Source organism: Gymnoscopelus braueri, assembly GCF_963280865.1.
Source record: "Gymnoscopelus braueri genome assembly, chromosome: 7".
NCBI lineage: Eukaryota > Metazoa > Chordata > Actinopteri > Myctophiformes > Myctophidae > Gymnoscopelus > Gymnoscopelus braueri.
The window spans coordinates 2,960,200-2,979,040 of record NC_137608.1 but is presented as its reverse complement, the minus strand read 5'-3'; the positions used below and the strand labels follow the sequence as shown (position 1 = coordinate 2,979,040).

At 39.1% G+C, this 18,841-nt stretch overlaps 1 protein-coding gene across 4 annotated transcripts in view; it reads left to right on the top strand.

Annotated features, from left to right (window-relative positions):
• The window catches only part of npr3 (natriuretic peptide receptor 3), a 371,704-nt gene that overhangs the window by 44,312 nt on the left and 308,551 nt on the right, over nucleotides 1-18,841 (top strand). The window contains exons 6-8 of one of the 4 annotated variants that reach the window (XR_013933491.1): nucleotides 327-441; nucleotides 1,485-1,572; nucleotides 3,883-6,289. Coding sequence is in view for 2 of the 4 variants with exons in the window: in XM_080434033.1 (XP_080290159.1) it covers nucleotides 327-441; nucleotides 1,485-1,572; nucleotides 3,883-3,994 (315 nt within the window). In the remaining 2 variants the exon portion in view is untranslated. Of the gene's footprint in view, nucleotides 1-326; nucleotides 442-1,484; nucleotides 1,573-3,882; nucleotides 8,341-18,841 lie in introns of those variants that run through there. The other 3 variants (XR_013933492.1, XM_080434034.1, XM_080434033.1) reach the window with 3 other exon arrangements.

The following is an 18,841-nucleotide window of genomic DNA, read 5'->3' as shown; positions in this document are numbered from 1 at the left end:
CGTAGCTACAGCTCATGATGTGGTCCATGGTTTGTGGTTCACCGCACACACATGCATCAGAAGATGTTAACGTCCATTTCTTCATGGATGCCTTGCAGCGTCCTTCGCCGACCCGCAGACGGTTCAGGGTTTTCCAGACAGTCCAAGGTTGGTCGTGGCCAGTAGCGAGACATTCATCTGGGGTGATGCCTCTCTCGGTCCACTGGGTTGTCTGGCTGCCCAGGCTGTTCCATTGGTTGTGCCAATGTCGGGAGAATGAGTTGTTGGACCAACGGGATCATAATATTTTACACCATGTTTCACATAATGTTTTTTTCATTTTTTAGGTGGTGGCCAATTATTTCGGCATGAACGGAAGCTTCCAGGTGCTGGGCTTCAACACGGACTGTTTCACTCTGAGGGGAAAGCACAGAACTCATACGGAGATCCCCGACAAATCATGTAAATTAAACCTTTACCCCCCCCTGCCTTGCTTTTCAATACGACGGTGCCATGTCACGTCACTGTCGGGTGGAAAACTTGTACGTCCAAAACTTTTAAGAAAAAAAAAAAAAAAAAAAACTGTGTTCCAATGGATGCAATGTTATTATTTAGTCACATGCTCTTTTTAATACTTATCATTGGTTAGAATAGAATAGAACTTTATTGTCACATCACATGAATTACAAGTAAAACAGTGGGTGAAACAGTGGTTAAAGAGGTGGTGCCATGGTTTTGCCCTTTTTCTGTTTTTCATGTGTCTATGAGGTTGATATAACTTTATTAAGCCCCCTGGTGGTGTTTTTATGGTGTTTTATGTCTTCTCTGACTATTTTGAGTTTCTACCTGGAGGCTGAAACCTTGACGGTCAAACGTGCCAATAGAAAAACAGCCCTTTGTGACATAGTAAAAATATACCCTCCGCCTCATTATCATAACACAACAGGTGTGGGCATGAGGAGGAGGGACTAGGACAGGTGGGAGGTGCTAAGGTGGTGGAGGAGGTGCTAAGGTGAGAACCAGGTATACTTAATCAACTGGAGGCGTGTCCACATAAAAACATAATTTTAACAATTTCTGTACACCTTTTTGAAAAACATCTTCCTCCTAGTATAACCATAATACCTGATGATTATGTTTTAGGGGGGGGGGGGGGGGAATCACTGAAAATCACGCACCCCGTCTTTAAATATTTATAAAACCCACACAGACCACTTTCAATTTCACTTTCAATTTCAGAAATAGCTAAAATAGCCCATCTACAAGCTCACAACGCATCGCGATGCGTTGTGAGCTTGAAGATCGGCTATTTTTGCTTCTAGCTACTGCGCTGTACTATGACCAAATAGGGCATTAATTTACGGGTAAGAAAAACCTGAAAAGATGAAATATGGAGATACAAGGTTTCTGCTCGACAGCAACAATGAGGTTGTACTATATTATTATATTATGATATTATATTATATTATAAAAGGTTTATTAATAAATGCCCCTCATTTTCCAAGCAGGTGGACTCGGGGTATCGGCTGTGACTGGCATCATAGTTGGAGCTCTGCTGGGAACGGCGCTGCTTATGGCATTTTACTTCTTCAGGTAAAACATACGTCATATTTCTTAAACCAATCTCAACCTGGCATCCCTGTTTACCTGCCTCTGCTTTTGATATCCCCCTTTGGTCATCCATTGTTATGTCCAGTGGGGATATGTTTTAATCTCTGATTCTGGTCAGACTGAATAAAATACTGTACAATACTGTAGCGCTTTTCTCGGTACTCAAAGTCGCTTACATGGAGGGTGCGTTCGGAAATTGCGCACCAGATCGCAAGTCTGATATGTTTGATATTTATGTTTTAAAATGTCACTATTTAACAATTAAATAAAAAAAATACGTTAACCACATTAACCCTATCTGGTTCTTTTTACCCTCTATACCAAATTCTAAAATAGCAAACAAGCTCACAAGTTTATAGACCAACATTTTTTTTTGCCATTTTTCATATGAAGAAGTATAGGGCTTTAAGGGTTTAATAGAATGCTACTACTGTATATTAACTCTTTTACTGCCATGGACACGTTTTCGAGTCAATTGGTACTTGGTCCACATGGCCATTGACGCGTTAGACGCGTTTGGAAACAAGAAACGCGATCCGAAGATTTACTGCTCCATTCACTTCCTGGTTAACTTATTACTTAAAAATGCTGTATCTCGGTAGCCTGGTAAACCCTCCCTCCGGAAATCTCATTTTCATTTGATTCCAGGAGTGAGTCTGGCATGAAGGCTTGTATGGGCGTTTCTAGTGCATTACCAAATAACCGAGCCAATCAGCGTCCTCGCTCATTGTTTTGTGATTGACAGCGGGGGTAGGCCAATCAGGTGGAACCCGAGTGGTTCACACGTCATTAATCAATACACCTTTCATACAAGCTGCTCATTAACATCAAAGACAAACCAATTACTCCTGGTGATAATCACTGCAGCCTAAAGTGGCTTAATTGGACATCAAAGGGCCACTTGGACATCAAAGCTACATTACTCCCGCCCAGCTCCAGCCCACAGCCAAATTGCCCATATAGGTCTGCAGGCCAGACTCACTCCTGGAATCAAATGAAAATGAGATTTCCGGAGGGAGGGTTTACCAGGCTAGTATCTCGGTTCCTGTGTACTTTTTTTTTTACTATTTATTTTCGGTCGAGACATGCTATTTTCAAAGGCGGACAACAAATGTCAACGAGGTCGCGATGACCTCGTTGACATTTTGTGAAACCACACAGTGAAACCCTCAGTGATTAGCAGCCATCAGGGAATCGATCATACTGGAGATAAATATTCTGTGACTACTTGAAAAGGTTATAAAACACAAAAATCGCTGGCAGTGGGTGAGTTTATTAATGTGTATACTGGCAGTTAAAGAGTTAATACATTATATTCCAGACTTGACCATTGTGTTCTTTGCCTTAGAACTCATAATGATTTGTGACTCTTCAACCCTAGCATCGCTATTCTTAGGGGAACATTCCCCCCAAAATGGACTTTGCAATGCAACGTGTTGTGAGGTTGTAGATTGTCTTTTTTCAGCGAGGACATGTTTAGAGGGGAACAATGAGTAGACCAAGTATAGAGCAGGGGTCTTCAAAGTCTTTCGAGAGATGTAGCAGGGACCCCCTCTACGCATATACTGTATACATTTATGTTGCAGATTAAACTTTTTCATAGATTTCCCTCAAAAAAGGTCAAGTAAACTTGACCTTTGGCGCTGTGCTTGGTCTACTCTTTTTGCCAAACCTCTAAGCTGGAAATAGCCGACCTACAAGCTTGTAGATCTGCTATTTTCGGCACGTAATAACCACCAGAATAGGGATGCTATAGCAGGGGTCTTCAATGTTTTCAGCCCAAGGACCCCCTAGTTGAGAGAGAGATGAAGCAGGGACCCCCTCTATATTGTATAAAATTGTGTTTCAGATGAAACTTTTTTTGTTTACTTGGTCTTCTCTACACCAATACCTCTTTGCCAAAAATAGCCGATCTACAAGCTCACAACGCCTCGCAGCGCGAGGCGTTGTGAGCTTGTAGATCTGCTATTTTTGGCTAAAGTTCACCTCAGAAAAGGGATGGGGTTAAGGTAAAAAAAAATATCATATCACACAAAGATTTGGCGGACCCCCTGTAGTAACTCTGAGGACCCCCGAGGGGTCCCGGACCCCCTGTTGAAGACCCCTGTGCTATAGGGTTCAAGTGGTTAATGTAAAGGAAATTTAAAAAGTTCCTGTAACACAAAGATTTGGCGGCCCCCCTATAGTAACTCTGAGGACCCCCCCTAAGGGTCCCGGTCCGGTGGACACCCCTGTTGAAGACCCATGGTCTAGAGAGGGGTTTATTAATGTCTTCTCATTCCTTCCCCGCAGGAAGAATTACAGAATAACCATCGAGCGTCGCACGCAACGGGAAGAGTGCGACATCGGGAAGCACCGCCAGCTCCGAGAGGACTCCATCAGATCGAACTTCTCGGCAGCGTAGAGCCCCCGTTCCCCTCATCCCATTCAATCCGGGAACGCATCTCTGTCATTTTAGATGTCTTTGGCTATTCAAAAATAGCAGATCCACCAGCTTGTAGATCTGCTATTGTTGAAAAAAAAGTTTTTTTTTCCGCAAATATTTTTAACTCAAATCTTTGCCTTCTGGGGGGTCCCTGGAACAACATATTTTGAGATGGGGGTCCGCGGCCAAATACATATCATTTTGGGGGTCCTTGACATGAAAAGGTTTGAGCACCACTGATATTAAAGTACCATAAGTTTTTTCAAAAAACAGAACCCCCAGAAGCAAAGATTTGAATTTAAAATGTTCGCTATAAAAATATATATACACGTATATTCAAAGATTTGCACAAATTGTCACGATTTTTCAAAAATAGCAGATCTACAAGCTCATAGTGCTATGAGCTTGTAGATCTGCTATTTTTGAATAGCCAAAGAAATCAAAAAAATGACACAGATGCGTTCCCGGTCTTTAAAGGGTTATAGAAGGAGTCACCACGTGAAACATTCCCGTTTTCAGGGAAGCATGAATTGAAATGTGACCAAAGACTTTGCAAAAAGGCTGTTTTAAAGGAGTCATTCTATTTAAATGAAGAGCTAGTTTTTTTTTTTATATGGTCTTTTTTTTTTTTTTTACTTTCATAAACTCAGGAACGTTTTGTCACAGTCACAAGGACCACTCACTTGCATTTCCTCTCTGTACAGAAAATACCGTAATGTATGTAGTAGTGTGACCTGCTCCACCGACATGAGCTGGGTGTTGCTGAAAATCATTTGGACAAAAAATAAGATTGTGTGTTAAAGGAGCACTTCGCCCGTTTTCAACCTTATCTTCGTATAATTGGTCCTCACTAATGCTCGTTATAAGATGGCACCGTTTCTGTTTTTTTTTGTCTACCAATGATGTAGACAGGTTTCTGAACTGTCCATAGCCCACCAATGAGACATGACGTTTTTCTTAATTTTTTATGATGTTAGGATGAGTGGTACAGTGAAAAAATGTCATAACTCCATCTCGGGTCCGCCGCAGCTAAAAACCAGCGCCTATGGGACTTGCTCTAATTAACGATTTCGATTTAGCGAGACTTCCGGAGACTTCCGGGGAAATAACGCGATTTAGAGCAAGTCCCATAGGCATGGGTTTTTAGCTGCAGTGGACCCGGGATGGAGTCATGAAATGTTTCTACTGTACCACTCGTCCTAGGATATCATAACATCATAAAAAAGGTAAGAAAAATGTTGGGCGAAATTCTACTTTAATGAGGACCAATTTTATAAAGATATGGTTGAAAATGGGTGAAGTGCTCCTTTAATTCTTGATTTCCAACCGTGTTTGGGGTTTGCAGGATTTTCTGAACTTATTGTAAATATTACTGCCAATGGTGGAGAACCGTTAGCTAATTCCCCAACAAGTGTAATAACAATATTCATGTGTGATTTGGTCGTTTAAATATTAATCGCTGCCGTGCACAGTAAAATCCATTATACTATGGAAAATAGCAGATCTACAAGCTCACAATGTTTTGCAATGCAACACTTTGCGGGCTTGTAGATCCGCTATTTTCGGCATGTGACACATAAGTACAAATCAGGCTACAGGATTATCGATAGGTCACGTATCGAGGCTCAAAACCCCATAGCGTCACTATTCTGTGGTGAATTTCCGCATTAATTGCCGATGTACAAGCTCACAAAAAGGAGAGGAGTCCTGGGGGACTCCGGTCAACTAAGAATATAGGGTTTAAGTGGTTATGGGCCCTATTATGACGGAGGAACTTTACGTCATGGCGCATTGGTCTTAACTTGTGCCATGGGGGTGTGTTCAGCGCAATGTGTCTGGCGCAATGGTGCTATTTAGAGGACGCTAAATGTGGGTGCTATGTATCTGCGCCTGGGGCCCTGAATTAGTCATAGGTGTATTTTGGGTGTTACATTAATAAAACCCAACCAGAGTGCAGGGTGCCATCACCTTTAACAACCAGTTTGTGCCTGGCGAGAGGCGCAGTCCTCTAGTACTGGCGTGCAATCAACGTGTGTGCATTGTAAACCCACGGCACCTAATCCAAACAACGCTCCCTAATTAAAAAAATTGCCAGCGAAGACCAAGTTGAGACGATGCTGTAGCGCTCTGTGCTAAATTTGTCTTGGGCCAGGTAGAAGATATAAGGCTTTCCAATGTGCATTCCAATGTGCATCATCAGTGGTGGAAAAAGTACTCAAATGTTTTACTTAAGTAAAAGTATCAATACCGCAATGGATAAGTACTCTCTTATAAGTAGAAGTCCTATGAGTAAAAGTACAAAAGTATTGGTATCAAAAAAAGTTAAAGTACTAAAATCTTTGAAAATAGCCGATCTACAAGCTCACAACGCGTTGCCATGCGACGCATTGTGAGCTTGTAGATCGGCTATTTTCAAATAGCCTCGGTATAAAATAGGGCTAAAGTGGTTAATGTATGTTTTATAATGTCATAATTTATATCTGCAAAGTAACTAGCAACTAAAGTTTTCAAATAATTGTAGTGGAGTAGAAGTAAAAGTATGAGACAATTGGAAATACTCCAGTTAAGTAAAAAGCACCTCAAAATTGTACTTAAGTACAGTACTTGAGTAAATGTACAGAGTTTCTTTACACCACTGCAAAACATGAACATTTCCACATCATGACTTTTGAGGCCATTTAAACTCCAGGACGGCGCATGCGACGTGTTGTGAGCTTGTAGGTCAGCTATGTTCAGCACGCAATGCTGTCGTGCTCCAAAGCATGAATCATGCTTCAGAATGTGTGTGTCCTGAGGGAACCCTAACCCTAACCCTACGCCAGCGAAAAGGTCTGTTTCCTGCTGTCACAAGCCCTGATAGACATTAATACATTATCAAAGGACATTCCCCTTATATCTATTTGCACTCCTTGCTGTTGTTCAGTGAAACATTTCATAGGGATCTAACTGCTTAATGATTTAAGATCAAATACAAATTTCATGAGAACTCACTTACTCTTATCTAGCCAAGAATTGGACCTGGTCAGTGTTATGGACGTTAATATATATGAACCTGTTTGAAATGGCATAGATGCATGAAACCACTGCATTTATCTATTACAAATTCAATTCAAGGATGATTAAAGGGCATGTAAGTGATTGCTTTTTGTGTAATTTTTGTTTTGTTTGTTAAAGCTGTATATTGTGATAAGTAATCATTGCTATAGAGTGTTTGTTCAGTAACAGGGGTCTCCCCGTCTCTCCAGCTCTTTAGTAAACTGAAAATACATTTTCAGGTTGGGATACCAATTGTATCCAATCAGGAAAGATCATTTATCAGCTTTAATTCGATAGTGCCCCAATTCCAATTCTGTCTGCTCAATTGTTTGTGTCATCATTTCCAATTTCACTTGTTTATCCTGCATCCTGTATGATAACATTGGTATCCAATGAACAAAAAAAGGGTTTCCAAAGAAGTACTGCTTTCCAAAAAAGGTGTGAAATGCAGACTTGAAAAGAAAGAATTCCAAGGCACTCCGTCTTAAGTGAAAAAAATATGTAATTTATTTAGAGCAAGGCAACAAAACATTGGTATCCTAACATGAACATGTATTTTCTGTTTACTAAAAAGAGCTGGAAAGATAGGGAGACCCCTGTTACCGAACAAACACTCTATAGCAATGATTACCATCACAAAATAGAGCTAATTAACACTTAATTTAACTAAACAAATATCACTTACAGACCCTTTAAACGAGTCAACCAATATGAAAGCCTAGACCTTGCAGTCTTTGCTGGAATCATGTTCTTAGCTTGAATAAAGTGTGAAGAATTCCACTAGTTTACTTTTATAAACAAAGTTGATAAAGGTAATATGCATTATGCAAAGTCACGCTTCGGTATTGCACAAGAAGAATTGTTTTCTTTTTTTTTTCATGTAGAAAGCCTAGTCAAAATAAACCAGAAGTATGCTGTGTTCCATGATACCAGTTTTGACAGTATAATAGCCTTAATAACTTGTTATGTGTAAATTAGAGTTATATTTATGTATTTTAGTACAATAATGGAAACGTGAACTGAGAGTCACTTATTTTGTACATATTTAATTAAGGACACTTCAAATGTTAGAATTTATGATGAAATACTGTACTCTGTATTTTCTCTTTGTTGCATTTTGGCCTCCTAACTAATCATGTTTTGCAGATATTGGGCATCAAGTATATTTTAAGATATATTATTACAGTATTCTCCACACTGTGCTCACTTGTACATTATGCAGTTCAAAGCTTATGTCCTTATTCCTATTTTTGTGAATTTCAAAGTGTGTGGTAAAGACGTCTATTGAACTATTGTCAGTGCTGTGTTATCTTTTGAATTAATAATAACATACAATCATAAAGCACCCATCTGTTGCTTGAGATGGTGCTAGTGGGAAAAGTAGAAAACAATTAGTAGAAAAAGATTGAACCTGCTGAGATAGTTTAATGTGGCTTCTGATACAATACTTCTTACAATCCCAAATGTTAATAGGATGCACAACAGCCATATTGTGAAAACATTCACAGGTGTTACCAATAATGTTAATGAAGGCTCTGTTCCATTCTGGTCAAGCCTGTTACACCAATGGGTCTCAAAGTATGGTCCAGGGGTGTGTTCCTTAAGGGGGTTCCAAATGGTTCTTTACGGGTGTGTAACTCTGAGAGTGTACAAATGTACACTCCATTTGTACACTCTCAGAGTTATGGGGGTCGTGGAAATTGAAAAATCGGGGAACCACTGTGCTACACTAAATGGAACAGAGCCTGCATTAGTAACATTGGTAACACCTGTGAAGGAAGTGATAATATGGCTGCTGTGCATAGAGCCTATTGAGCCCTCAGTGTACAAATGTAACCAAAATGAGTCCATTTAGTTATGCTGTAAGTGATATTCAATGGTTAAAACACGGGTTGTCAAAAGAAAACAAAATCAGATTATGAACAGTTTATTAGCACAATAGAGCTATTCAATTCAATTCAATTCAATTTTATTAAAGTGTCAAATCACAACAAGTTGTCTCAAGACACTTTACATGTAGAGCAGAGACCCGACAGTCCTACCCTGAGCAAGCAATTTTGCGACAGTGGCAACGAAAAACTCCCCCTTAACTGGAAGAAACGTCAGGCAGACCCTAGGCTCTATGGGTGGGGGCCTTCTGCCTCGACCGTGTCGGGGGAAAGAAGAGAGAGAGAGAGGGAGAGACAGAGAGAGATGCTATTGAAAGAAAAAGGGATAATAGCTAAGATTATTAACTATAAGTGCTTGTTAACAAAACAGGGAAAGTGTGTTAAAAAAGAAATACATCTAATCAAATGTGGATCCTTCAAATTAAAAGGGTTGAGAATCATTGTTCTAAAATCTAAACCATATCAGTCAACATCTTTTCAACTTTTTTTTATCTAAGATAATCATAAATTATCCATTGGAACGTTTTGAGTCATTTATACTGGACTTTGCCGAGAATGTTTCGGCAAGCAACACCGTCAATCTACTCTACTGGGTATAAAATGAATCAAAGATCGGCTATTTTTGGTAAAGAGAGTAAATACCGTTGTAACTCAATTCCGTTTCTCTTAGAATAGAGAGTTTAAGTGGTTAAAATGGTGCAAGACAAGCATAGCCTTTCAACCGGCCTGTATTCAGTGGTGGAAAAAGTACTCAAATGTTTTACTTAAGTAAAAGTATCAATACTGCAATATAGAAATACTCCGTTACAAGTAAAAGTCCAGAATTCAAAATGTACTTGAGTAAAAGTACAAAAGTATTGGCATCAAAATGTACTTTAAGTACCAAAAGCAAAAGTAATCATTACGTAGAATTTCCCATTTCAAGTTTTCAAATGTATAACAATCTTTTGAAAATAGCAGATCTACAAGCTCACAATGCGTCGCGATGTGACGCATTGTGAGCTTGTAGATCGGCTCTTTTCAAATGGCCGAAATGTATATAGGGCTGAAGTGGTTAATGCATGTTTTGTAATAATAATCTAAATCTCCAAGGTAACTAGTAACTGAAGTTTTTAAATAATTGTAGTGGAGTAAAAGTACAATATTTGCCTCTGACATGTAGTGGAGTAGAAGTAAAAGTACAGAAAATTGGAAATACTCCATTAAAGTAAAAAATACCTCAAAATTGTACTTAAGTACAGTCAATACTTGAGTAAATGTACTTAGTTACTTTACACCACTGCCTGTAATAGCCTACATGGAAAAATGCTGATTAAAATGGTTGTGATTTATACCTAGTGAACATGTGTGCCAGTGAGGAAAGTTGGCTGGATGAGACGCGAGGGGGCTGCCACTGCATTTCATTTGCATAAAGTAAATAATGTTTAGTCGGTTTATTGGTATTCATGTGGCCACGGTGCCAGATTCTCACCATGCAGATAGAAAACACTTAACCACTTGAACCCTAGCAGCACTATTCTGGGGACATGTGTTTGGCGAAAATAGCGACGTTCGGCGAACAAGCCCTGCGAGCTTGTAGCTCAGCTATTTTCAGCCAAGATATTTGGTTTAGAGGGTAAACATTTAGGGGCCTAATAGAGTCCTGGGGGACCCCGGTCAACTACTGTAAGCATATAGGGTTTAAAGTGGGCAGTCTGAGAGACAGCTTGAAAGATGGATGCAATGCAGCATGGCTGATACATGTATCTCCAAAAATGTGTACACCCATTCTTGGGAATCGGGACAAAACCTTTATTTTTCATATATATTTTTTAATATTCTTCAATTATGCCGGTAAAATATATTAAAACATATCAAAGTGTTGACTATTAAACCATGTAATGGGCCAACCTTCCACAGTTTATTTTTTAGATGTCAACTCCATAAGTTGGCATATCTGACGGAGTTGACACCTGACGGAGTCTGACAGAGTTGACTAAATGTTATGTTTTTTTCATTCCGCAGCACAGTCGTAGTGAGCTGACAAGTCGCTTAGGTTCTATTAATGCTAATAGACATGTTATGGTTGGGACACACCAGATAGTAATATTATTTTAGTGCATTTATCAAAAAAATAGAAAGCTTACCAGAGCTTTCGCAGCTTTCCCGCCTTTTTTAAAACCGGGAAGTGAGACACGGGACCTTAGAATATAGCTAAAACCAGTTTATGCCTGATTAAATTATGTTTTTGTAGAAATCTGACGGAGATGACAACGATCTTGGACACAACTTTAAAGGGCAAAAGCTTTTACAAAAAAACACATTTAAAAAATAAGTTGATATTAATGGTACATTCTTACACCTATGTTATCAATACACATGGTTAGTTTTTTTTTATGGTTTTAACAAAAAAAAAGTAGTGTAGTTGTGACTTAGACAAGGGTGTTTTCTGGACAAGGGTGTTTTCTGGGAGAGTGCAAGTTTAGATGTAAAAAGAAGAAACCAGACCAAAACATTGTATACATCTTTTGTAATTCATATATAAATCCTTTAAGAATATATTTTCACCAAACTTTTTTTTTTAATTAGTGTGTTAATAAATAATCATTTGAAATGTTTTGGTAGGACATGATTTGTCCCAATTCTCAAGAATGGGTGGTCCACATAATTCTGTAGGACTATACATTAAAGCGGCACTATGTCACTTTCATCTTATACCCCGGATTTGAACTTGGTTTCCTGCACAAATGCTGACATTTTTACCATTGAGATAATAGAGCCTGCCTGCTTGCTCAGGGTATAAATTGAATCTTGACCTTCACAGATCCCGTGTCTAGGTGAGACATGACCTTTGACACGATATGTCTCAATAGAAGAGCAGGAAGACAAAATACAACCCCAATTGTATAAGTTATATTGTATTAACATGCTCTACCATACAACATACAAAGGTTGCATTAGAGTTCATTTACACACTCCAAAATTATATCATTCATTCAGTATACTGTAATAGGCAACCGAAGAAGAATAAATCGAACTAATGAGTTTAAATAACATTAAATTATGAATGAATGAATGAATGAATGAATGAATGAGTGAATGCATGAATGAATGAATGAATGAATGAATAGATAGATAGATAGAATACTTTATTGGCAGTTTAAAATAAGTCACAACAGTGTCATTCATTGATAAAAGCCAACGTGGACGCACAAAAAAAGCCGAAGCTTGTTTCCCTTGAGACATATAACAACACACAAACACACTGCACAAACAACCATGAAATAAAGATTTGATCCTTATATATACAGCAATACATATAGGACAAGAAGGTGCCCTGAGAGAAGAATCCAAAAGCAGAGGGGGCTATCCGGGGTAGGGGTCTAACTAGGACCAGTTGGTGTTAAGATGGAGCCATGATTTGAGGTCCTTTTTAAATCTTGCAAGAGAATTTAGGGATTGGGGGGGAGGGCATTCCACAAAATAGTGGCTGCGTGATAGAATAGAATGAATGAATGAATGAATGAATGAATGGATGAATGGATGAATGGATGAATGGATGAATTAACGTTTATTTTGATTATAATAAAAACAACAAAGCACACAAAATACAACACAATAAAAAACATATGCATATGCTTTTTGTACCATATTACCATTTACACTCAACACCTCCTTCTTCTCTGTATCTATTCTTAAACATGTTCTTAAACTGTGTAATAGTTCCGCCTTATTTTATTTCATTATCCAAAAACAGCTTCTTTGTACAACAGTGGTGCTACAGTATATACCGTACAGAAGCACCATGTCAGTGTGTGTGGGAGTGTGACATTCCTCATGGACCTCTGAGCTACAGAGGAACATGAGACTGAACGTCACTACTGGACTACACATCACATCATGTTGGACCTGAACACCTTACCTATCACCTGATCACCTGATCACCTGATCACCTGAACACCTGATCACCTGATCACATGAACACCTGATCACATGACCACCTGATCACCTGATCACCTGATCACATGAACACCTGATCACATGATCACCTGATCACATGAACACCTGATCACATGACCACCTGATCACCTGAACACCTGACCACCTGATCACCTGATCACCTGATCACCCGATCACCCGATCACCCGATCACATGAACACCTGATCACCTGTCCACACTCCACACACACACACACACACACACACACACACACACACACACACACACACACGCACGCAAACCATTCAATGGATCATGTATCAGTATTATCTTAGACGCTTTTCCAAAACAGATTGTTACTGATATTGTTTAGATTTCCATGGAAAAGTACATGAATCTCGTTTCACTGTCTATAGTCACTGCCATATCTGCAGTCCTGTATATTTTATTGAACCACATGAACCCTAGCATGCCTATTCTGGGGGGAACATTCACAGAACATAGCTTATCTACAACTCACAGCTGGTAGATTGCCTCTAACCTAAGTTTTAGTTTAGAGGGTATAGAGGGTTTAAGTGGTTAAATCTGACAGTTTAATTAATTAACAGTCCATTAAAAGCCCTATGGCATATATTCTGGTACAAATGCTTCACTATGGCTCATGTGTGCCATCAAGTTATACCACAAAGAATGTCAGTTGTGAGGCAGCACTGTCCCCTTTGTGGGACATGTGAGTGTTTTGGCAAAATCACGTTCCACAGCAACTCCATCAGCTAACTGCTGCCATCTGGGGATAGCATCACTGATGTTCTGCACTGTTGTTGAACCTCACGGTATTATGCTATTTTAAAACTAAAGGAAATTCATGTCACCTTTGTTCACACGAGATCGGAAACGTCCAAATGTCTAATGGTTGAGTTAGACAAAGGGCTTCAACATCATTATGTTAGATGAATCATCTTCAGGCATGAATCTATCTCTTAATTTAACTGTAAGAAAACACACTTTCTATGAAACCCATGTCCATACTGGATTATAACCGTACATATAATACATTATAATCTGTTTACCAGTATAACACTGTATAATTATAGTAATAATAACTCTTAATGCTTTAGAACAATAATCATAAAGCATTTTATAATGACTTATACTGTTTTTTTAATGTATTGCAGGGTAAAGGCTGATTTATAGCCTTGTATAATGGTGTTGTGTACTTAAGTGTTGTGTACACTTGTGTACGTACATACTGACTCATTCTGTTCTATTCCATGTCTAATATCTTCCGGTCATGTGTGACCAATACACTATATTTTATTCTCTATGTGTGTAAGAAACTTCAGAACTTGTCGTGTGACACTGTCTGGTGTCATCTTGTGACACCGACCTCAACCATCTGAAGCATCACTCACCACCCTTAGTAAGTGTGACTCTTGGGACCACATTGAAGGTCAACTGAATTCACAACAAGTGCTGAAAAAAACTGATATTCAAGATCACAACGCGTCGCAGATGCGACGCGTTGTGATCTTGTATATAAAGCAAATTAGGCCTACTATAGCAGGATCCTCATGAGAGAAAATGAGCGCTCTCAGTAAAACATGGGTTTCCAACTTTTAAGGCAGCGAACAGCCAAAATGAATCATATTTGAACTGGGGACCCCCAGCCCTGGCAAGCACTTGGAATTGTAAGAGTTGAGGCATTACATTTAGTTTGACTCGGTTCCACAGATAAATATTGTGAAACTACAAGCAACGCCTCGTGAGCTTGTAGATCGGCTATTCTAATTTGTTTCTTAGGCAATATTTGACAATTTGGCCAAAGTTTGAATATATATAGTATAGTATAGTTTGTTAGTTTGTTGGTTACTTTTGACGTAGTAATGGTCTTATTATTAGTTAATTATTTTCATTTTAGAGGCATTAAAAGCCATTAAATTGTCACTTTACAAATGTGCAGATACCCTGTATACACTTATACTGTATATTGGTTTGTTCACTGTTGAGTGAGAAAACAATGTTGCACATTACGCTAATCATCTGGGGACCCACCATAAAATAATGTGGGGACCCCCCCTGGGGGTCCCGACCCCCAGTTTGGGAACCACATGCAGCAGAACACGGTGAACCCCATGGTCCCCTGGTGGGTTCATATCACACTCCACTACAACAACAAGACCCACTGTTGACTTCTCTCTTATCTGTCCACATCCCAGGGCGCTCATTAAGCCCAGCTCCTCTGATAAACAGATTGGGAGATACCGCTCGAAAAATAAACGGGAAGATGAAATGACACGGAGAGGAGAGACAACACATGTGAACTTTGCCGGGTATATCGTGACGGATGAGCTCGTTATCGAGAGTCTTTGAAGGCACTGCCAATTATCGCTTCATGGAAGTATAATGGCATATTTATTACTCATAGCCCTAGACCTATACACTGTAAAACATCCCCAGTGTTAATGTAAGTGACATTATATTTGTTGGGTTAAAACACTTTTTTTTTGTGTCTTTAAAGAGTTATACCCTATATTCTGCTGGTAATCATTGCTATAACTCTTTTCTTTTTTTTCTTTTTTTACAGTGCAGGGCTGTAGGAGGCTAGCCATCTGTAAGAGGGTCAGTGTGTGTGAGTGTGTCTGTGTGTTTGTCCGGAGCAAAATCTCATAAACAGCCGGACCAATCAGTGCTAAATTTCTTGTGCACACTGCCAGTCGGCTTAGTACATTCATGCATTTTCTTTTCACGTTTTATACTTTCCCAATTTTTTTGTCATATGTTATAGATATGTCATAGATGACTGACTTCATAGATCAGTGGCTGTTCCCAAACGTTTTAGCTCAAGACGAGAAATTAGACGTTTGCCCGGGACCCAAACTAGTGAAAATAGCAGATCTACAAGCTCACAAGGCATTGCTTCGCTTCTGTGAGCTTGTATAGCTGCTAATGCTAGATTTAATTTTATTTATTTAATACTTTTGAGAAATGTTGGAATTGTTTTCTAATTGATGAAAGGTTGTGACTTATTTTTGTTTAAACATTTTTTTAAATCTTTTGAAACAAAATATATATTATTTTAATAGGAAATAAAAAAGGGAATATTTACTCGTGACCCCAAAGAAGTTTGGGAAACAGTGTCCTAGACGACTGATGTCACAGGCTGGTCACATGAAGTCTGACATCCACATTGGAGCCACATTTCATCAATGTTAAAGGGATAGTTCACCCAAAAAATAACTTATGTTCTATCAATTACACACCCCATGAAGCCTTGAATTCATGGGTTAGGGTTAGGTTTTTTTTTTTTTTTTTTTCACATTCCTAAGCCAATCATTTGATGACTGGCGGAAAGATGCTAATGTCTCAGTCATCAAATTATTGGCTTAGGAATGCAACTAAAACAAAAAAATCTCCATGAATTCAAGTCTCCATGGGGTGTGTAATCGATAGAAAAAAATACATTTTGGGGTGAACTATCCCTTTAACACTTAATTACTTAAAGTTAAATATGACACCAAATGGACCCTTATGGGTCTTCACTCTCAGAGTTAAACACTTATACTGTAGATTAGAGTGTGCAGAGAGCTGGACAGTGTCCAGATACAGTCTGGACTGGAAGCACTCAGGCAGATTGAGGCGGATGTCTCGCTGACACAACAACACTTGAAGAGTTTTACTGACTGCTTCAACTTTGACATGGAATTCAATCATTCATCCACAATTCATAAATCCACAATTCATAAATGCACAAAGCAATTAAGAAATGGCCCTTTTAGTTTGACTGTCAAAGTACTTACTAAAACTACTTGATTTACTTCCAGTGGTATAGGTTCTTGGCTGCAGTCCTATTATCGTTATGTTACGTACAGTATCATATCTACAGTGTCTACAGTATCTCTATAGTGTGTTATCGACCTACCATACGTGTGTGTGTGTGTGTGTGTGCACACACGCGCACGCGCACACGCGCACGCGCACACACGCACACGCACACACACACACACACACACACACACACACACACACACACACACACACACACACACACACACACACAAAAGCCAAATGCCAGGGCAGCAAGGCCAACAAATAAAACAAAAGTATAAGTCCACTGAAATTATTCATAAAATGTAAGGGTAAAGGATGATTTTGTATTTAATACGTTGTATAACTATCATTGAGATAAAGAAATAAACTTGCTTGTTTATTTCACAAAATAATGTATTGGTAGGCTATTTACAAAATTACCAATATTTATACAAATTCCTGAGTCGAAGGTTCATAACATGCTCAGTCCAGGACCAATCAGAACCACTGGACTATTTACAAAATTACCAATATTTATACAAATTCCTGAGTCGAAGGTTCATAACATGCTCAGTCCAGGACCAATCAGAACCACTGGACTGGTTTGAAGACGGGGATCGGGGAGTTAAGAGTTTAGGACATCAACAAGAGACACTGATCTCTAAAAACTGTATGGACAGGAATGAGGCAGGCCGTGTGGGCGGGGCATCTAGGTCACTGTGGCCTCAGGGCATAGCAGTCTTTTAGGGGAAGAAGGACAAACTTTGGGACGAGGACTGCCATGGTCTCTGCATGAGTGTGTGTGTGTGTGTGTGTGTGTGTGTGTGTGCGCGCGCGCATGCGTGTGCGTGTGTGTGTGTGTGTGCATGCGTGCCCCTATGGGAGGGTCACCCAGGGATGGGTTCATTTGGTTCCATTTGTACACTCTTGGAGTTTAATGGACACTCACCGTTTTACAGTGTAGTGTTTGATGATGTTTGACGAGACACTGATGATTCCTGTTTTAAAGGGCTAGACCACTTCGGTAGAGGTTTGGGTTGTGTAGTTACCCTGCCATGTTGTAACAATAAAGGTGGGCGAGAAATCAAACATAATTTCTCCATTATTGTCTAGAAGTTGATAATTAAAAAATATGCTCCTCATTGACTTACATTGTACGGCAAGACCACTCTGCAGTCTCTTTTTCAGCCTGTAAACTAACACAAACAAAGCGGATTTTGACAATATGTAACATCACAAGAAACTAAACTGTAAAACTGTTTCTTTTTTGGTATAAAAATGTCAACTTCCTGTTGATTTTACTGTTTGAAGATCCGGATCCAGATCCAAGGATCCAGTTTGATTCCTCATAAGAATAGCAAAAATAAAATATATACAGTATATGGGTTTGGTGATGATCTATATTGTCAGAATCAGGTTTGTTTGGGTTAGTTTAAAAGCTAAAATAGCTCTTTCTGAGCCTCTTCACCGTACTATGTAAGTCAATGAGGAGCATTATTTTAAGTTATCATTTTCTAGTCAATGGAGAAATTATTTTAGATTTCTTGCCCACCTTTTGTTTGGAGTTACATCATGGCAAGGTAACTACACAACCCAAACCTCTACCAAAGTGGTCTAGCCCTTTAACATTTACACTTCACATGATCTCATCCAGTGGAGAGCAACTACTGACTGTTTGTGGGACACCGTCATACAAGTTAATCATGGCATACAAGCTCAAATGGCACCGAACACTGCCGTGCTGTATGGAGGGGGTCTGTAGAGGGCTGTGCTGGTGCTTATGTCCCACACCTGCATGTGAGTCTATTTGCAGTGGTGGAAAAAGTACTAACATTTTTTACTTAAGTAAAAGTATCAATACTGCAATGTAGTAGTACTCTGTCAAAAGTCCGGAATTGAAAATGTACCTGAGTAAAAGTACAAAAGTATTGGTATCAAAATGTAGTTAAAGTACCAAAAGTAGAAAGTGCTCATTATGCAGAATGTCCCGTTTCACAAATGTTCTAATGTATGAAATGTCTAAAAATCTTTTGAAAATAGCAGATCTACAAGCTCACAATGCGTGTGTGAGCTTGTAGATCGGCTATTTATTTTCAAATAGCCGAAATGTACTGTATATAGGGCTGAAGTGGTTAATGTATGTTTTGTAATAATAATGCAAATCTACAAAGTAAC